The sequence below is a fragment of the Mesoplodon bidens genome (genome assembly GCF_964165515.1).
Source record: "Mesoplodon bidens genome assembly, chromosome: 8".
NCBI lineage: Eukaryota > Metazoa > Chordata > Mammalia > Artiodactyla > Ziphiidae > Mesoplodon > Mesoplodon bidens.
Window position 1 is genome coordinate 21,682,796 of NC_138165.1, and position 19,587 is coordinate 21,702,382.

The 19,587-nt window shown below is 38.4% G+C and overlaps 2 protein-coding genes across 2 annotated transcripts in view; one reads left to right on the top strand and one right to left on the bottom strand.

The window, feature by feature from the left end:
- LOC308621768 (G patch domain-containing protein 4-like) overlaps positions 1–12,501 on the bottom strand; it is a gene marked incomplete at its 5' end in the record, with an annotated part of 81,637 nt that extends 69,136 nt beyond the window's left edge. Inside the window, 2 exons of the mRNA XM_081242512.1 lie at positions 10,972–11,037; positions 12,429–12,501. Coding sequence (XP_081098638.1) covers positions 10,972–11,037; positions 12,429–12,501 — 139 coding nt within the window. The remainder of the gene's footprint in view (positions 1–10,971; positions 11,038–12,428) is intronic.
- The window catches only part of PDE11A (phosphodiesterase 11A), a 454,637-nt gene that overhangs the window by 160,602 nt on the left and 274,448 nt on the right, over positions 1–19,587 (top strand). Inside the window, exons 3-4 of the mRNA XM_081242289.1 lie at positions 13,643–13,732; positions 19,408–19,548. Coding sequence (XP_081098415.1) covers positions 13,643–13,732; positions 19,408–19,548 — 231 coding nt within the window. The remainder of the gene's footprint in view (positions 1–13,642; positions 13,733–19,407; positions 19,549–19,587) is intronic.

Consider the following 19,587-nt stretch of genomic DNA (forward strand, 5'->3'; position numbering starts at 1 on the left):
TTGAGCTGAGAAATCAGCTGTTAACGTTGTGGGAGTTCCCTTGTATGTTATTATTCGTTTTTCCCTTGCTGCTTTCAATAATTTTTTTTGTCTTTTAAGTTTTGCCAGTTTGATTAGTATGTGTCTCAGCATGTTTCTCCTTGGGTTTATCCTGTATGGGACTCTCTGAGCTTCCTGGACTTGGGTGGATATTTCCTTTTCCATGTTAGGGTAGTTTTCGACTATAATCTCTTCAGATATTTTCTCAGGTCCTTTCTCTCTCTCTTCTCCTTCTGGGACCCCTATAATGCGAATGTTGTTGCGTTTAATATTGTCCCAGAGGTCTCTCAGGCTGTCTTCATTTTTTTTCATTCTTTTTTCTTTATTCTGTGCCACAGCAGTGAATTCCACCATTCTGTCCTCCAGGTCACTTATCTGTTCTTCTGCCTCAGTTATTCTGCTGTTGATTCCTTCTTGTGTAGTTTTCATTTCAGTTATTGTATTGTTCATCTCTGTTTGTTTGTTCTTTAATTCTTCTAGATCTTTGTTAAACATTTCTTGCATCTTCTCGATCTTTGCCTCCCTTCTTTATCTGAGGCCCTGGATCATCTTCACTATCATTATTCTGAATTCTTTTTCTGGAATGTTGCCTATCTCCACTTCATTTAGTTGTTTTTTGGGGGGTTTATCTTTTTCCTTCATCTGGTACGTAGCCCTTTTCATCTTGTTTCTCTTTCTGTGAATGTGGTTTTTGTTCCACAGGCTGTAGGATTGTAGTTCTTCTTGCTTCTGCTGTCTGCCCTCTGGTGGATGAGCCTATCTAAGAGGCTTGTGCATGCTTCCTGATGGGAGGGACTGGTGGTGGGTAGAGCTGGCTGTTGCTCTGGTGAGCAGAGCTCAGTAATACTTTAAACCACTTGTCTGCTGATGGGTGGGGCTGGGTTCCCTCCCTGTTGTTTGTTTGGCCTGAGGCAACCCAACACTGAAGCCTACCCAGCTCTTTGGTGGGGCTAATGGCAGACTCTGGGAGGGCTCTCACCAAGGAGTACTTCCCAGAACTTCTGCTGCCAGTGTCCTTGTCCCTTGGTGAGCCACAGCTGCCTCCTGCCTCTGCAGGAGGCCCTCCAACACTAGCAGGTAGGTCTGGTTCAGTCTCCTATGGGGTCAGTGCTCCTTCCCCTGGGTCCTGATGCACACACTACTTTGTGTGTGCCCTCCAAGAGTGGATCTCTGTTTCCCCCAGTCCTGTCGAAGTCCTGCAAGCAAATCCCACGAGCCTTCATAGTCTGATTCTCTAGGAATTCCTCTTCCCGTTGCCAAACCCCCAGGTTGGGAAGCCTGACATGGGGCTCAGAACCTTCACTCCAGTGGGTGGACTTTTGTGGTGTAAGTGTTCTCCAGTTTGTGAGTCACCCACCCAGCAGTTATAGGATTTCATTTTTTTGTGTTACTGCCCCTCCTAACATATCATTGCAGCTTCTCCTTTGTCTTTGCATGTGGGTTATCTTTTTTGGAGAGTTCCAGTGTCTTCCTGTCAATGATTGTTCAGCAGTTAGTTGTGATTCCGGTGTTCTCTAAAGAGGGAGTGAGAGCATGTCCTTCTACTCTGCCGTCTTGAACCAATCCTCTAAAATGATCTGAGCTATTTTTATTAGGATATGCTGTCAGAATTATTGTGTCTTCAAAAAATATTTGAGGGTTTTCTGTATTTCTCTGGATTCTGGAATAGTTTGAATAGCTCATGAAGTACCTTGTTCTTGAAGGTTTGAAAGAATTTGCCTATGAAGCCATCTACACTTGACACCTTTTCTGAGAATGATTCCATTATAACTCTCTCTATTATTTATTTCTGTGGTGACTGCTTTACTCAAATTTTCTCATTCTTTTTGATTCAATTTTGTTTATTTATATTTTCCTTAAAATTCACAACTTGCCAGTATATAACTTTTCGAATATATAAGCTTAGGGTTGTGTGGAGAGTCTGTTATAGTTCTTTTATTTTTTTCTTCAGCTGTGATTATATTTTCTTTTTCATTTCTGTTTTAGTATATTTGTGGGGTTTTCCCCCTGATTCTTTTTTTTTTTTTTTTGGCCACACTATGCAGCATGAGGGATCTTAGTTCCCCCACCAGGGATCGAACCCATGCCCGTGCATTGGGAGTGCAGAGTCTTAACCACTGGCCCAGCAGGGAAGTCCCTTTTTCCCCTGATTAAACTAGCTAGTGATTTATATATGTTTTATTGATTTTCTCTCTAAGGACCTTTCCTGGAATAATTTATCAGTTTTGCTGGTTGTTTTTCCCTTTATTATTTTCAGATTTTATTTTTATTAATTCCCTCCTTCCATCTGTTTCTTTGGGTTTGAATTTTTGTTCTTTGGCTTACTCATATGGAATCTACCCCTAAAAATAAATAGTTGAATTTTGAAGAGAAACAGCACCTAAAGGAAGCGATGAGACACTATTGCCGACTGACTGAACCTGGGGGAAAGTGGGAAGTAAGTATGGGGGCAGTAACGCATTATGGTTTTGAAGATTGCGTCCTAGCTTGTCAGCTAGACTATTCTAAGATACAGAATGAGAGACCTTGGCTGAACTACTGATGAGCCACATGCAATGCTTCTCCCTCACCTCTTTGGATTGATATGCCACTCTGGTAATGAACGATTAGCCCTTCCAAATTTCTCTTTGTTGTTAGGCCAAGCTTTAAGCTCTCTCTTTGTTCAAGGTTGTCCATTAAGAATGTCCTGGGGCTTCCCTGGTGGCGCAGTGGTTGAGAGTCCGCCTGCCGATGCAGGGGACACGAGTTCGTGCCCTAGTCCAGGAAGATCCCATATGCCGCGGAGCGGCTGGGCCCGTGAGCCATGGCCGCTGAGCCTGCGCGTCCAGAGTCTGTGCTCCGCAACGGGAGAGGCCACAACAATGAGAGGCCCGCATACCGCAAAGAAAAAAAAAAAAAGAATGTCCTGAATTTACTAGGTGCCGATTCTGTATTTTAGTTGCATAGACACAACTTACAAGGCTTTTACATTTATAATATTCATTTTAGGGTCCTATTACATTAATTAAATATTAATGCTTTAAGCATATTTTTCATAGCCTTCTCTGTTTCTTCTCCACTGGAGAATATTGACGGAAATTGAAAAATAGTGTGGTTTATTATCCATGTCATTGCTGTTGCATTTTGATGACAAATTATTTTTGGAAAATGAAAAAAAATAGATAAGTAGAAGAATCCCCTCTGGGTCTCACGCATTTCTCTGAATAGCAATTTTATATTTCCTCACTATTTTTCCTGAGATTATTACATATCTTCCGTAAGCATCTATAAAATACTTAGCCATAGTCTTAAGTATTGGAGATACTTTCTGAAGAGCTTCTAATGAGATTTTTAAAAAATACTGTATGTGGCATAAAAATGCTCATACAAAAGTAGTTTTAAAAAAACCTAGTTTTTAATATGTGTAAGGCCTTTACATAGTTTCTTACCTTCTTTACTTATGACAACAGGAAACATTGGGATGAATAGTCAGTGTGTTTAAACTCATGACTTTTCTGGATGGGAAACCTGAGGTTAATGAGTTCTTGACACATTGTAAGGATGAGAGTGTCTTGGCTACAGTTAAAATAATTCAGAGATGGTGAGGGATGGTAGTGCTGAGCCAGAGAAGCTCAATGGTATGGAGATGGAGGCTTCAAGAACTGCTGAATTGCTATGATGTGCTTATGCCTATTTATGGACAACAATCCAAGAGGGCTTCAAGGGTTTGGAACTGGGTGATTAAATCATTAATGGTTCTTTTGGCACATGGCGCATTTTGGAGAAGGAAGCTCTTTCTTCAGGAAGAGAGGGGGATTGAAATGACAAGCTTGGTTTTGGAATGCTGAGTGTAAGGCAGTAACAGACTTCCAAGTTGAAATGTCCTGTGGGCAACTGGTGATGTGGAGCTACAGCACAGAGAAAAGGTCAGCACCAGAGCGCCAACTTTGAGAATCATCCCACAGGTTACCATTGAGACACACGTAAGAGAAAGAGACTTTGGCACCTATTTAGTTATTATGGTTGAATTCAGAGTTGAGTTCAATTTAGGACCAGGAATGCTAAAATTAGACTATAAGATAGAGGAAGCAAATGTTTTCAGAACTCAAGTTGGTGGATCAGGATCAGAAACTCCAAAACCTAAATCTGAGAAATAGCAGAGGGGGGCTGAGAGGAATTGGGGTAGGAAAATAGGAGAATGAAGTCAGAGGCAAAAGGAATTAGCCATGGACCAAAGTCCAAGAGTGAGGTAGGAGAAGCAAGTAAGCAGGAGGACGTTTCTCAGCTACCTTAAATATCTGGTTGTACCAAGTTTGTTGTCTTTTCTAGCTAACTCTTGGTCAAAGGTTAATCTTTGCATGGCCAACCCACCTTATTTTGTAGGATTCTTATATTGTACGAATAAATCAATCCTTAGAGGGAAATTGTAAAAAAAAGAGGATTAGAAGGCCAAAGACTGAATCTGGAATTATAACTTAAATGGGGGAATCAGAAACACAGAAAGAGAAACAGGAGTGTATAGTACATGGAAACCAAGGTTTTAATATCTAGCTGGTGATCAAGTGTCAAAGGCTTCAGAGAGAACTTAGAATAGTTGATGGATCTTATGATCTTGTGATTGGAAAGTTATAGACAATCTTCCTGTAGACTGAAGGTTGTAAGCTAGAAGGTAGGATGTGAGGACCTGAGGACAAGCAGCTGTAAGTCACACAGTGAAGATGGAAACAGCAATACCAGGTGAAGGGGAACACATTCCCCTTTGAAGGGAGAGGAGAGGAGTTGGACACAGGAGACAGAAATGATGATGATAGAGAGGAAGAGCCTAAGGTCTCTCAGAAAGGACAGAATGAAAAACTCCAGCAAATGACTTGCCTCCACAGACAAAACATGCCTTCTTCCTTGGGCCTAGGAAAAAAGATATCATCCTGTGTGGACTGATATTGAGATAAGGTCGAGAGTAGATGAGGAAATATGTTACAACTTTGTATTAAGTCTAAAGTTCTCTGGAATCAGAATAGAAACAGACAAAAAGTCTGGTTAAGCTTTATGCAGAAATAACATGTGATGAACAGATAAGCTACAGACTGGGAGAAAATCTTTGCAAAATACATAGCTTATAAAGGACTGGTGTCCAAAATATATAAAGAATTAAAACACAACAATAAGTGAGCAACTCAATTAAAAACTGGGCAAAAGATCTGAACAGATACCTCATCAAGGAAGATATACAGATAGCAAATAAACATATGAAAGGATGCTTAACATCGTATGTCACGAGGGAACTGCAAACTAAAACAATAAGGAGATACCACAACACACCTGAATGGTTTACAGCAGGCTTTATTCAAAATTGCCAAAACTTGGAAGCAACCAAGATGCCTTTAATAGGTGAATGGATAAACAAACTGTAGTACATCCATATAATGGACTATTATTCAGTCATTTAAAAAAATGAGCTATCCAACCATGAAAAAACATGAAGACGCCGTAAATGAATATTGCTAAGTGAAAGAAGCCAATATGAAAAGGCTACATAGTATATGATTCCAACCATATGACATTCTGGAAACAGCAGAACTGTGGGGTCAGTAAAAAGATCACTGGTTGCCAGGGGCTTGGGGAGAGGGAGGGAAGAAAGAATAGAGCACAAGGAATTTTTAGGTCAGTGAAACTATTCTGCATGACATTGTAATGGTGGGTACATGTCATTATGCATGTGTCAAAACACATAAAATATGCAACTCAAAGATTGAACCCTAATGTAGACTGTGAACTTTAGTTCATAGTAATGTATCAATATTGGCTCATTGATTTTAACAAATGTGCCACACTAACGTAAGATGTTAATAATTGGGGAAACTGTGTACGTTGCGGGAGGGAGGAAGGTATATGGGAAATCTCTGTGCTTTCTACTCAACTTTTGGGTAAAACTAAAACTGCTCTAAAAAATAAAGTCTATTAATTAAAAGAAAATTTTAAAGGAATGAACTACTGATACATGTTATAACATGGATGAACCTTGTGAACAGTATACTACGTGAAAGTAGTCAGCCAGACACAAAAAGCCAAATATTATGTGATTCCATTTATATAAAATGTCCACTACTTTAAGAACTATGAGTTATAAAAAACAAGGCGCTAGATAAATGAGATGGTTAAAGGAAGTATTGTGCTGCTAATAGGAAGAAATCATGTGACTATGTTTCAAATGTCAAGAAAAATGTATGTATTTCTCATCAGAAAATAGTCTAAGAGGATTTTTTCTGTTCATACATTGATTCATACATCAACAAATAATTGTAATAGAATTTTTCTAGCATCAGGGTGTTGATACCATGACTAAATTACTATATAGTGTGTCTTCCTGCATTTATACCTATGCTTGGAAAGTGGAGAGATCATAACAATATTAATAGTCAAGACTCAAAAATGCCTGGATCAAAATGTAGCTTAAACTGATTTCTTATAGGAACTTTGAGTTACAGAAATGAACGGAGCAACTGGGCAGGCTGAGATATGTAGGTCAACCTACTTACAAAAATAACCTTGACAGAGTTACATAGGTAGATACTGCTGTAAAATTTCTTCACACAGTGAGAAGGAGTAGGTCAAGTTTATTGAGCCATAATATCTATTCATCTTAGACAAAGCAATCATAACTTGTAGACCCATTGGACCATATCACATAGATGGCAATTGCTAATTATCAAGAAAGAGTCATGATTTTCAAAAATGAAAGATGGTTAATATTCTTAGAATATAAAGAGTCTTTACTAAGCAATAAAGATAGATGAATGTCCAGTAAGAAAAAATAAATAGGGCACATTAAGAAAAAAAGGGATAACCAAGAAATTATGAAAAGTGTTCAGTATCACTAGTAATCTAATAAATGTAAGTTAATACAAAAATGAGTATTGATTTAATCGATCATATAGACATAATTTTAAAAGGATAATAATACCCAATGTTACATGAGAAGGGCATTACTCTTAGTGGGAATATAAATTGGTAGAGCATTTTTGGAGGTTGGTTTGGCAGTAGCTCTTAAGTTTTTTTTAATGCACATATTCTGCAACCTTAAAATTTCACTTCTAGGACTCTGTCCAACAGAAGTATTGTCCAAGTGAACAAAGATATATTTGTAAGAAAGCTTGTGGCAGTGTTATTTGTAATAAGGAAAAACTGGAAACGTCTACTAATAGGTACATCCACCCCCTAGAATATTAGGCAGAGATTAAAAGAATTAAGTAGCTGACAATGATTTCCAAGATATATTGCCAGGTGAAAAAGAAGGCATAGAACATAACTTACAGTCTGATCCCTATTGTGTTTACCACCCCCCTAAGACTAAATATTATATGTATGCAGTTCATAAAAAAGTACCCAGAAGAATACACTGTAAATGCTAATAGCGGTTGTTCCTTGGGAGAGGAGTGGGTAGCAGGGCAGGAAACAAAGGGGGATCTGTAGTTATTTTACTGTATGTTTTTTTTTTTTTTTTTTTTTAGTTTCTGCTTTCTAACAAAGTGAATCAGTTATACATATACATATGTTCCCATATCCCCTCCCTTTTGCGTCTCCCTCCCTCCCACCCTCCCTATCCCACCCCTCCAGGCGGTCACAAAGCACTGAGCTGATCTCCCTGTGCTATGCGGCTGCTTCCCACTATCTATCTACCTTACGTTTGGTACTGTATATATGTCCATGCCTCTCTTTCGCTTTGTCACAGCTTACCCTTCCCCCTCCCCATATCCTCAAGTCCATTCTCAAGTAGGTCTGTGCCTTTATTCCTGTTTTACCCCTAGGTTCTTCATGACATTTTTTTTTTTAGATTCCATATATATGTGTTAGCATACGGTATTTGTCTTTCTCTTTCTGACTTACTTCACTCTGTATGACAGACTCTAGGTCTATCCACCTCATTACAAATAGCTCTTCTATACTGTTGGATTTTTTTAAACGAAAACTAAAAATGTGTTTATTGTTAGGAGTTATTTAAAAGTGTACACACATCAATGAATTAACATTAGTAAATCATTCAGAATATTGCCTGATTCAGAGGAAGTGCCATGTAAACGTGTGTTAAATAAATAAGTTCAAATATTAGGGCTTTATTTTAAGAAAATAATAATGGGATGTGCAAAGATTTAATTGCAAGGCAACCACTAATCTACTTTGTTTCTCCATGCATTTTCTTTTTCCAGACTACACAATGGGATATTTTTGCATCCGTAATAATTGGCCATTATAAGTGATAGTTGGTTATAAAGAGTGAAAAACACAGATAGCAAAATATTACCTACAGGATTATTATTATTATATAATACACCTATTCGAGTTTATGTGAAGAGAGAAAGAGAAGAAAACTTGAATGATGGTCTCCAAAATGTTAATGGTGGTTACCTCTGAGTGGTGGAAATATGAGTACTTTTATTTTCTGTTGAAATTTTATGACAATCCAAATTATCTTAGAAAGGACACAGCTCCTGAAATGGGTTCTTTCAGGGTTTTCCCTTCGATATCTGTGAATAAGGGGGTGGGAATTTAGAACTGCCTGTGGACATGAGAGGGTTATTTTTCTAAAGTCTCGGGGGGTGGGGAATGGGATCACATAGAGATAAGATTATTGGTTGATGTGATTAGTACCTGCATGATTCAGGTGCTCAGCAGACCACAACCTGTAAAAAGTCCAAGAGAGTATTTGATGTTGTACGGCTACTTGCCAGGAATTGGACTCGACCAGTCTACCATGGAGAAGCTTGTCCTCTTGTGGATACTTTAGCCAATACTAACTTCAAGGAGAGAGGTGAGGATAGGGTGCTCACTCCAATTCTTCTGGGGGCCCAGCTTTAATACCCAGGGGCAGGAGCAGAAGCACTTACATCCCCCTCTCCTACGAAGAGAAAGTGGAGGACCAGTGAACTTTTCCTTCCTCATTTGCCATCTTGCTCTCCTGCATCTTTTGTGAATACAATTCTCCTCCCACCCCGTTCTCTTTATGAGTGTTAATTCTTAAAGTGGACCAGTTGCAAAAAAATACGTAATTGGATCACCTACTCCATGCCAATGGTTTTTTAAACAAAGTTGGTACTTTATGCCTCTGTGTATTTTTTGGAGACTGTTCTTCGAAGAGGGCACAGCTCTGAGAGAAAAAGGCATGCTTTAGCCAAGAGTATATACTTTGGTGTGATCTGACAAGATGCATTTCTTATTCTGATTCTTGAAATAAAAACCCGACATATTGTCTTGACTGAATTTGCATAGGAACAAAATTACAGTGAACTAAACTATACCTCTGGAAGCAGGAATTTCCTCTGGAGTTTCTAGAAAACTTCAAACTAACTTTTTACTATTTCAAATATTCTATTTCTGAAAGAGGTAGAAGGTGTTTCATTATGTGAAAATACTGTGACTGTTTCCTATTTTGATAACTTATTTTCCAAATTACTCTACTTGAAGAGTTTATTTAGCTTTTGAATTACAATTATGAAAACATCCCCAGTTCCAAAATCAGTGTGGCTTGAATCAGTGAAGCTTTGCCTTATAGTTAATGCCCGAAGGTAGAAGTGACTTGAGAGCACAAATCTCAGGATCTGCACAGAGAAAGGAGGTGTTGGTGGGAAATTCCCTCACCCATTAATTTGGCTGACAGTGATGTGGCCCCTCCAGCTGTGTTGCTTTCAGGAGTGGGGTCTATAAAGGGGATGGCCCCAGGCCCCTCACTGTGAACCTCCAGTGTAGACCTCCAGTGTTCTTTAATGATATATAATTGGACCAGACCAGACCATGGGGCCTGAATAGCCTTTCTCTGTGGTCTGCAAGTTTGAAAGTGCTCAGTACCTACTGTCTTTCTTTAGGATATTGATGGACAGTCCCAGTGCTCAGATTTTATGCTTATTAGTGATACTTTTCATGAGTTTCCAGGGCTAAAGTGACTTTTGCACACTGTTTAATGATTTTCAGTTTAACTACCTTTCTGAGTGGGATGTTGTAAAGATTAATTAGCCAATGTTCTTAAAGTGCTTTCAAGCTGAAAAGTGCTGCACAAGGGTGTACAGACTCATTAGCTTCTTAGTCATTAAGGTTTTTTAGATCTTTTGGCATTCAGAAACTAGATGGTGAAGGCCAAATTAGTATTTTTTCTTGGAGGAGGGGGATTTCAGAAAGAGCAGAATAGAACGGTATACCTTTTTCTAAAAAAGACATCTTTCGCCCTGGAATGGAAAAAAGATATAAAAATATTTTTATTTTTCATTATCTCCTATTTCCATAATGCTTCAGCTTCCTCTTACTCCCTTCTTTCAAAATATATTTGACCACTTCTCCTGCACATTTATTTAGAAATTCTATAGATTGTCATATAGTTATCCATAATGGAGCTGAGTGTGGCCCCAGAGTGTTGAATTGTTGTGTCAGTTAATGACACAGTATAGGTCATTCCCTTGGTAAGTAAAGACCCCCTCTCAGTTTGCCATGAAGGTATGTATCATCTCCATCAATAGTAATCTTCAGTTTTATGTGTGTGTATATATATGTATATATATATATTTCACATGTTCCTTTAGTCATTCTCTTCTTCCTACTTGCTTGACCTATAAACCACCTTATATAATACTTGGCCCCAGAAGGCAAATAAATACAGGAAGGAAGGAAGAAAAGAAGGAAGGGAGGAAGGAAGGGAGGGAGGAAGGAAAGAAAGGAGGGAGGACAGGAGGGAGGGAGGGAGGGAGAGAGGGAGGAAGGAAGGAAGAAGTGGAAAGTTAACCATATCTTCTCTCTTCCACCTCCATCATAGTCACTGTCTCCACGGTAGGAAAAAAACCCCAGAAAACTGCAACGAAGGTGCTCTGTGTGTGTGTAAGTGATGTTGAAAGTGGTCCCATTCTGGCTAAAGGCAGGGAAATTCTGGCAGTATATCTGGCAGCTTTAGGTCAACAGCTTTATACGACTTACCAACATACTTCCTAAGGCATGAGGGGGACTGCCAGGAAGAGCGGGTGACAGAAATAACATCTAGTTCTAGAAGGCAACATGTTGTAAGGAATGATCACCAGTTGTAGAATTAGATGACCTGAGTTCCTTTGTAGGTTTGAGCAAGTTTCCTGGGTTTCCTGATCTCTAAAATGTACATAATGTTCCTCCATGAGGAGGTGATGTGAGATTCAAATGAAGAAATGAAGTGAGAGTGTCTGGCACATAGCAGGTCCTCATTAAATATTAGTTTATTTTGAATCAGAGTCAGTGAAGGAATTTATCCTGAAAATATCTGTAAAAATCAATTCATTGATTTTTTAAAACTTCTGTTCTATACCTTAATTCTCCCTTCTTTAAAAGTGGGGTCTCAGCTATCACCTCACACCTATCAGAATGGCTGTCATCAAAAAGACCACAAATAACAAATGTTGACAAAGATGTAGAGAAAAGAGAACCTTTGTACACTGCTGGTGGGAACATAAATTGGTGCAGCCACTGTGGAAAACAGTATGGCGGTTTCTCAAAAAGCCAAAAATAGAACTACCATATGACCCAGCAATCCCACTCCTGGATTGATATCTGAAAAAAGCAAAAACACTAATTCAGAAAGATACATGCACCCCAATGTTCATAGCAGCATTATTTACAATAGCCAAGATATGGAAGTAACCTAAGTGTCCATCAACAGAGGAATGTATAAAGAAGATGTGGGGTGTGTGTGTGTGTATATATACACACACACACAATGGAATACTACCCAGTCATAAGAAAAAGGAATGAAATTTTGCCATTTGCAGCAACATGGATGGACTTGGAGGGCATTATGCTAAGTGAAATAAGTCAGACATAGACAGACAAATACTGTATGTTATCATTTACATGTGGAATCTAAAAAATAAAGCAAACTAGTGAATGTACCGAAAAAGAAGCAGACCCACAGATATAGAGAACAAGTTAGTGGTTACCAGTGGGGAGAGAGACGAGATAGGGGTAGGGGATTAAGAGGAACAAACTATTATGTATAAAATAAGCTACAAGGATATATTGTACTACACAGGGAATATGGCCAAAATTTTATAATAACTATGAGTGGAACATAACCTTTAAAAATTGTGAATCATTTTGTTGTACAACTGAAACATATAATATTCTATATCAACTATATCTCAGTAAAAAGTGGGGTCTCAACATTCACTTCTACAAAATTCTGAATTACTTTTAGGGACACTCTGTCAGAGTTGAGTATGCCCAGGTAGCCAAAGCAAGATTTTAATAGGAAAGAAATGATAGGGATTGTGAAGTGCCATTCATCTTTTGTTCACCTCCATCCCCTCTACAAAAGCACCTCCCACTCCAGGTAATTCTGTTCTGGGTATCCCAGGGGTGTCTCACGCTTGCTCCTGGGTGGATCTGCCTCTGCTGTTTTCATCCCTCACCCACGGTGAGCACTGCACTGCCCTCTTCTGGGCATGGCAGGAACTGCTCGGTTTTGCTGCTGCCTCTTGACATGGCATCATGGTGCGTGTGTGAGAGAGAGACAGAGAGAGAGAAACTGACTGTCATATAAAACATGCCCACATGCCCTTTTCCCTCTACTTTAGAAAATCCCAAAGCATTGTCTCTGTCTTTTTTTTTTTCGGTACGTGGGCCTCTCACTGTTGTGGCCTCTCCCGTTGCGGAGCACAGGCTCCGGACGCGCAGGCTCAGCGGCCATGGCTCACGGGTCTAGCCGCTCCGCAGCATGTGGGATCCTCCCGGACCGGGGCACGAACCCGCATCCCCTGCATCGGCAGGCGGACTCTCAACCACTGCGCCACCAGGGAAGCCCCAGCATTGGCTCTTTTCACAGTGTCCTACGTTGTGAAGAGTTTACGGAAAGAATTCTTTCGGTTTTTACTTGAGACATTCTCTCTCTCTCTCTGGAATCAGAGATTCTGGAGATGAATTTGAGTGAGAGTGCCAGGAATTACTGAGAATCCCTAGACCTAGACCCCCTGTGATAAGAAAATCTTTGTTAGGATCAGGCCCATCGCACGTGGCTGTTTCTTTCCATAGGAGGAGTGCTCTCTTAAAGGGTACCCAGCCTTTCCTGGGTAGTTATAGCAACAGAGCAGTGGGTTCAGTTTGAACCCTTCTGCATGAGGCTTCTAGGCCCTCTGGCACCTAAGTTCCTACCGGGCCCATCCTAACAGTCATGCTTAAGTCTGTAGCTGACAGAGTTCTAGCGTCAAGCTGAGATCCCTGCTATGGATACATATGTACAAAGAAATTGGCTTATATCCTGCCTACCTCCAAGTGTGAGTATGGGCACTGCCTTAAATTCTAAATATATCAGACTTCATTTACTCATTTTTCATTGATCAAGGAAGGAATACAAAGGTGATTTAGATACAGTTCCTGTATCACAGCCATCACAGTCTGTTGCTTCACTTTATATCTTCATAGATATGACTGTCCCTAGTTAAAGCTTGACTGTCCCTAGTTAACTCTGAAATATATTCCTTCTGAAGTTAAGATACTAGTAGCAACAACACCATACTCAATCTCTGTGGTTGAAAAGATAGTATTGAAATCAGGCATATGAAGGAAATGTGGAATTTAGTTCCATATTTTTATGTTTTAATGTTCATAACACTCTCTTTGCCCCCAGGTTATGCAGATGTATCTTCCATTTTGCGGAATTGCCATATCTAATGCTCAGCTATTTGCTGCCTCAAGGAAAGAATATGAAAGAAGCAGGGTGAGTAGAAAGAAACATTGCTGACAACCCTCAAAGCTCTCTTTCAAGTGTCTGTGAGTCATTATGTCTTTTAAAAACAGCGGATGATCTTTGAATAGTCCAGGAATCCTTTTTATTTGTATAATCCTTCAAGTCTATGGTTGAAGATCCCCTTTAAGCAATAAACCCAATTGGAAGTGGATATAAATTCTCTGTTGTTGTTATCAGGAAATAGCTTCTTTTACAAAGGAAATTAATTTCACATCTATACTTCAAGGCAGCAGATATATTCTTGCTTACTTATAGCTTTGAAACAATAACACAATGCAGTGATTTTTTTGCAGTTTAGTTCCCTTAAGAAGCAAGGTATGTTACAAATGATTTCACCCCACCTCACAAATTTTGAATTGAAAGTTTTCCTGGAAGAGCATCACAAGGTAACTGGACAATAATGCTGCAAACACCATCTTATAGGATTATAAAGAAACTCACACAGAGGGATTGATCTCATATACCTTCACCAATTATAGGGTTAAATAGTAAAAAACAAAACAAAACAAAACAAAGACTGATGCTCAAATAATTGCGAAATGATCAAATACAGATTAAATTATACTAGGCTCACTATAGTTTTAAATATAGGGAAGTTACGGTCACAATTTAGAAATATATTTATCAAGAAGATGTTCAGAAAGGTTGGAAACCCTCAGTTAATTGGTAATCAAATTGATTAAAAGTTTCATTTGCTAAGCATTATGATTTATGAATATTTCACAGGAAACAATTGATAGCTACAGCTGTCTTCTTTAGCACAGCATACCACCTGTTTTCTCTGACTTGGATCCTGTTGTCATCTTTAGCCCCATGTCTTACCATTCTCCTCCTTTCATTGGACATCCCAGCAATACAGTCCCCAATTTCCAGAAAACGGTCTGTTTCACTTTCTCATTCCCTTAGTAATATTTCTTCCTCTGCCTTCAATACCTCATGTCCACCTTCTTCCTCCCACTGCTTTTGCCTTGCATTTCCTTCAGGACCCAGCTCAGTCTTCCACTTAATCTTTCCTTTGCTTGTTGTTTTGCCTTGTATATACCACCACTGTTTTATTATGGGCACTTACCACACTGTATAATATGTACTGATGGCTCTCCTCTCCAACTAAATTTTAAATTCCTTAAGGAACACTTCATGAATTATGAATCTTTGCATCCTCATGTATTCATTTATGTGCTCAACAAATATTTATTTTGTGGTACTCTTCAGACACTGTCCATCCAAATCCCCTGCCGTCATAGAACTTACTATTTTAGTGGGAACAGTCAATAAGAGACAAACGAGCAAATAAAAATTAATATAGTATCACGTAGTGGTAAGTGCTATAAAGAAGAATGAAGTGAGGCAATGGAATGCAGACTGGTAGCTGAAGGATAGTTTCAGAGGATGTTTATTTCAGAAGGTGATCAAGAAGGTGTCTATAGAGAGATGATATTTGAGCAGCGACCTGAATTAAATGAAGGAGTAAAGCCACACAAAGATCTGGGAAGAACATTCCAGGCAGTGGAAATATCAAGTGCAAAGGCCCTGGGGTAGGAGGAACCTTGGTCCATGTGTCTAGAGAGCAGAGAGGAGAGACCTCAAATAGCCAAAACAATCCTGAGAAAGAAGAACAAAGCTGGAGGCATCACACTTCTTGATTTAAAACTATACTTCAATGCTATAGTAATCAAAATAGTATGGTACTGGCACTAAAGACAGACACATAGACCAATGGAGTAGAATCAAGAGCCCAGAAATAAACTCATGCATATATAGTCAACATCTATTTGACAAGGGAGCCAAGAATACTCAATGGGGAAAAGGTAGTTTTTTTCAATAAATGGTGTTGAGAAACCTGGATATTCACATGCTAAAGAATGAAATTAGACCTCTATCTTACATCACTCACAAAAATTTACTTGAAAAAGATTAAACACTTAAATGTGAGACCTGAAACTGTAAAACTCCTAGAAGAAAATGTAGAGGAAAAGCTCCAATGATTTTTTTGGATCTGATATGAAAGCTCAAAACAACAAAAGCAAAAATAAAGTGGGACTACATCAAACTAAAAAGCTTCTTCACAGCAAAAGAAACAACACAATGAAGAAGCAACCTATGGAATGGGAGAAAATATTTGCAAATCATATGTATCAATAAGGGGTTAATATCCAAAATTTATCAGGAACTCATACAACTCAATAGCAAAATATTTAAAAAAGTAATCCAATTAAAAAATAGGCAGAGGATTTGAATAGACATTTTTCCAAAGAAGACATACAAATGGCCAATAGACACATGAAAAGATGCTCAACATCATTAGGGAAATGCAAATTAAAACTACAATGAGATATCACCTCATACTTGTTAGAATGGCTATTATCAAAAAGATAAGAGATAACAAGTGTTGGTGAGGATGTGGAGAAAAGGGAACCCTCTGTGCACTGTTGATGGGAATATAAATTGGTATAACCATTACGGAAAACAATATGGAGGTTCCTCAAAAAATTAAAAATAAAATTACCATATGATCCAGCAACTCCACTCCTGAGTATATATCCAAAGGAAATGAAATCACTAGCTCAAAAATATCTGCACTCCCATGTTCATTGCAACATTATTTACAATAGCCAAGACATGGAAACAACCTAAGTGTCCACTAATAGATGAGTGGATAAAGAAAATTGTGGTACACACACACAATGGAATGTTATTTAGCCATAGTACAGAAGAAAATCCTGCCATTTGTGACACCATGGATGAAACTTGAGGGCACTGTGCTAAGTGAAATAAGTCAGACAGAGAAAGACAAATACTATATTATCTCACGTATATGTTGGATCTATGGAAAGCAGAACTCAAAGAAGCAGAGTGTAGTATGGTAGTTGCCAGGCATTGGGGTGTGAGGGAAAAGGAGAAATGTTGGTCAAAGTATACAAACTTCCAGTTGTAAGATGAATAAATTCTGGAGATCTAGTGTTCAGCATAGTGACTATAGTTAATGAATACTGTATTATGTACTTGAACATTGCTGAGAGAATAAATCTTAATGTTCTTACCACACAAAAAATGTAATTATGTAAGGTGATGGGTGTGTTAGCTAACCTTAGTGTAGTAATCATTTTGCAATATATAGGTGTATCAAATCATCACATTGTACACCATAAACTCACACAAAGTTTTATGTCAATTATATCTCAATAAAACTGGGGGGGAGGAGAAATAATGTGGTTGGTCAGTGAGAAGTGGGAGATTATACAAAAAAATTAGCAGTAAAATATATAAGGCTTACTAATATTGGAAATGAGTGAAAACGACTTTAGGCATGTACAGGTGGCAAGTAAACAGTTGGATACAGGAATCTGGAGTTTTGGGGAGATGTGAAGACTCGAGATTAATATTTGGGAACCATCAGCATATAGATGGTATTTAAAACTAGGCTACAGGTGGGGAAAACATATGGGTAAGAAAGGGAAGAGGTCTAAGGATGAGCCCAGGAGCAAAAAAGGTCATAAGAAGAAGGAGGTGGGGAAATGCAAGTGACATCAAGAATCAGGGAGTATTCAGCTGTGTGCAAGGCTTCCAATGTCTGCTGAATTGCATGTCATCCTAGATTTTCTTCTTTTTTTCTCCTATTTTGGAGCTAGTCTGCATTGTTATTTGTGAAACTTATATCACTTGTTAGTAAAGCAGAAATTTTTAATTAGAAACAATAAAATTACTGTAATGTGATTTGTCAGTGCAAAACTCAAGGCACAATTAGTTTTTCCTCTGAGATAAATGTTCTTGTATAAGGGTCCCAGAGGCCCCATCCATGCAGTCACAACAAATTGAAAAGTTAAATAATTGTTTAGTTAATATGATCCATCTGAAGAAATAGTCTGGATGATTAAGGAAATAATGTCTTCTCAATAACAGGGGATTTTGTTGATAATTATGCAGACAGTTGCCTCATTTTTAATGTTATATTTGCACATGAAATTATTGTACATTGACGTCTTACAGCGATTTGCTGTCCAAATGCCAAACGGACAGGATACACTTAAAACTTTTTTCACCCCCTGGTGTTTCTCTTTGCTTTGGGTTCATAGAGCAATGCATGGCCCTTAGCCATAGTCACAAGCTCTCTTTAGAGAAAAAGCTACCCAAGATATTGGGTCTTCTTTCAGATGCTCAGTGAACTAGACTCATTTCATGGATCTCTTAACTCATTCAAGTGCTTTTCTACCTGAATAGACTCAGAGAAGAAATATTCACATATTTCAAATGGTTTCAGGACAAATCAAATTCATTACCAAAGTTGAAAATTAGTCAACACCATCTACCAGAATAGATGTGAATTTGAAAAACCATGAAATCCTTTTGTGACAGGTCAGACTGGAGAGTGCACATCTTATTAAATTCTATTGAATAAAGCAGCCTCTGGTCAATTCACTGGCTGTGTGATTTTCTGATTGCACTCTAATAGAGGCATAATATCTGCCACCTGTAAATGGCCCACTATTCCTCCATCTCCAGAAATATCCATGTAATTAAAAATTCTAAATAAATATTATCTCAATGCATAAATTGTAAGCTAACTTAGCTGGATAGAATGACAAGTTATTACAATTTCATTTTTAAATGAGTATACAGTTTTCAAGTTAGAATTTAAGTTTTTTCTTTAATTTTTGTGCTTTTCATTCTATTGTTTTAATAGAAGTTTTAATGGTGATTTCTTTTTGAGAAGTATAATGGTATATAAATGTTCTCCTGGACAGATTGGGATGAAGCCATACTTCTTGTGTAGAGGGATTAATGGAGTTTTTATATATATTTTTGAAGGCTCTGAAACTTAACTAGCATCCGCCACTATGATTCTTAAAGAGTTCTGTGAGAGATGGGTATTAGTGAAAATAAGTCTTGAGTTTGACCATGAAGCTATTTCTTCTGGTGGCTGAGGAAGAGATGCTTTGTAATTTTCTGAAATAAATGTGCATTAGAAAGAATCAGGTATCTGTTATTCATAAAATGTTGGTTTTATACCTAGTCACATTGCAGAAAAACTACTGTAGGATGGGAAAAGCCTATCAGTAATGATTATATGAGATCATGTAGTCATTAACTATATGGAATATAGTCATACAGATATATGAGGAATTTATGTGGGATTATATGGACTGGCACTATTCTCAAGTTACATTTTACAATTCAAGACTGTGTTATAGGGACTTCCCTTGTGGCGCAGTGGTTAAGAATCTGCCTGCCAATGCAGGGGACACGGGTTCGAGCCCTGGTCTGGGAAGATCCCACATGCCGCGGAGCAACTAATCCCGTGTGCCACAATTACTGAGCCTGTGCTCTAGAGCCCTCGAGCCACAACTACTGAGCCCGTGTGCCACAACTACTGAAGCCTGTTTGCCTAGAGCCCATGCTCCACCCCACTCGCTGCAACTAGAGAAAGCCTGCGCGCAGCAACGAAGACCCGACATAGCCAAAAATATATAAATAAATATGTTATAAAATGAAATGATGGAAGTGTGTCAAAACAACCATAAACGCTTTAAAAATTAGCCACACAAAAATGTTTATATTTTTATAACAAAAGACTAAGTGGAATTTTAAGAGAAAACTTTTAATTCAGTCCCTTAGCCACCTAAATACATCCACTTTATCTTTCCTAGGCTTTGCTAGAGGTGGTTAATGACCTCTTTGAAGAACAGACTGACCTGGAGAAAATTGTCAAGAAAATAATGCATCGGGCCCAAACACTGTTGAAATGTGAACGCTGTTCTGTTTTACTCCTAGAGGACATCGAATCACCAGTAAGTCATCTTTTATCTGTCATCTGCGTTAATGAAGTA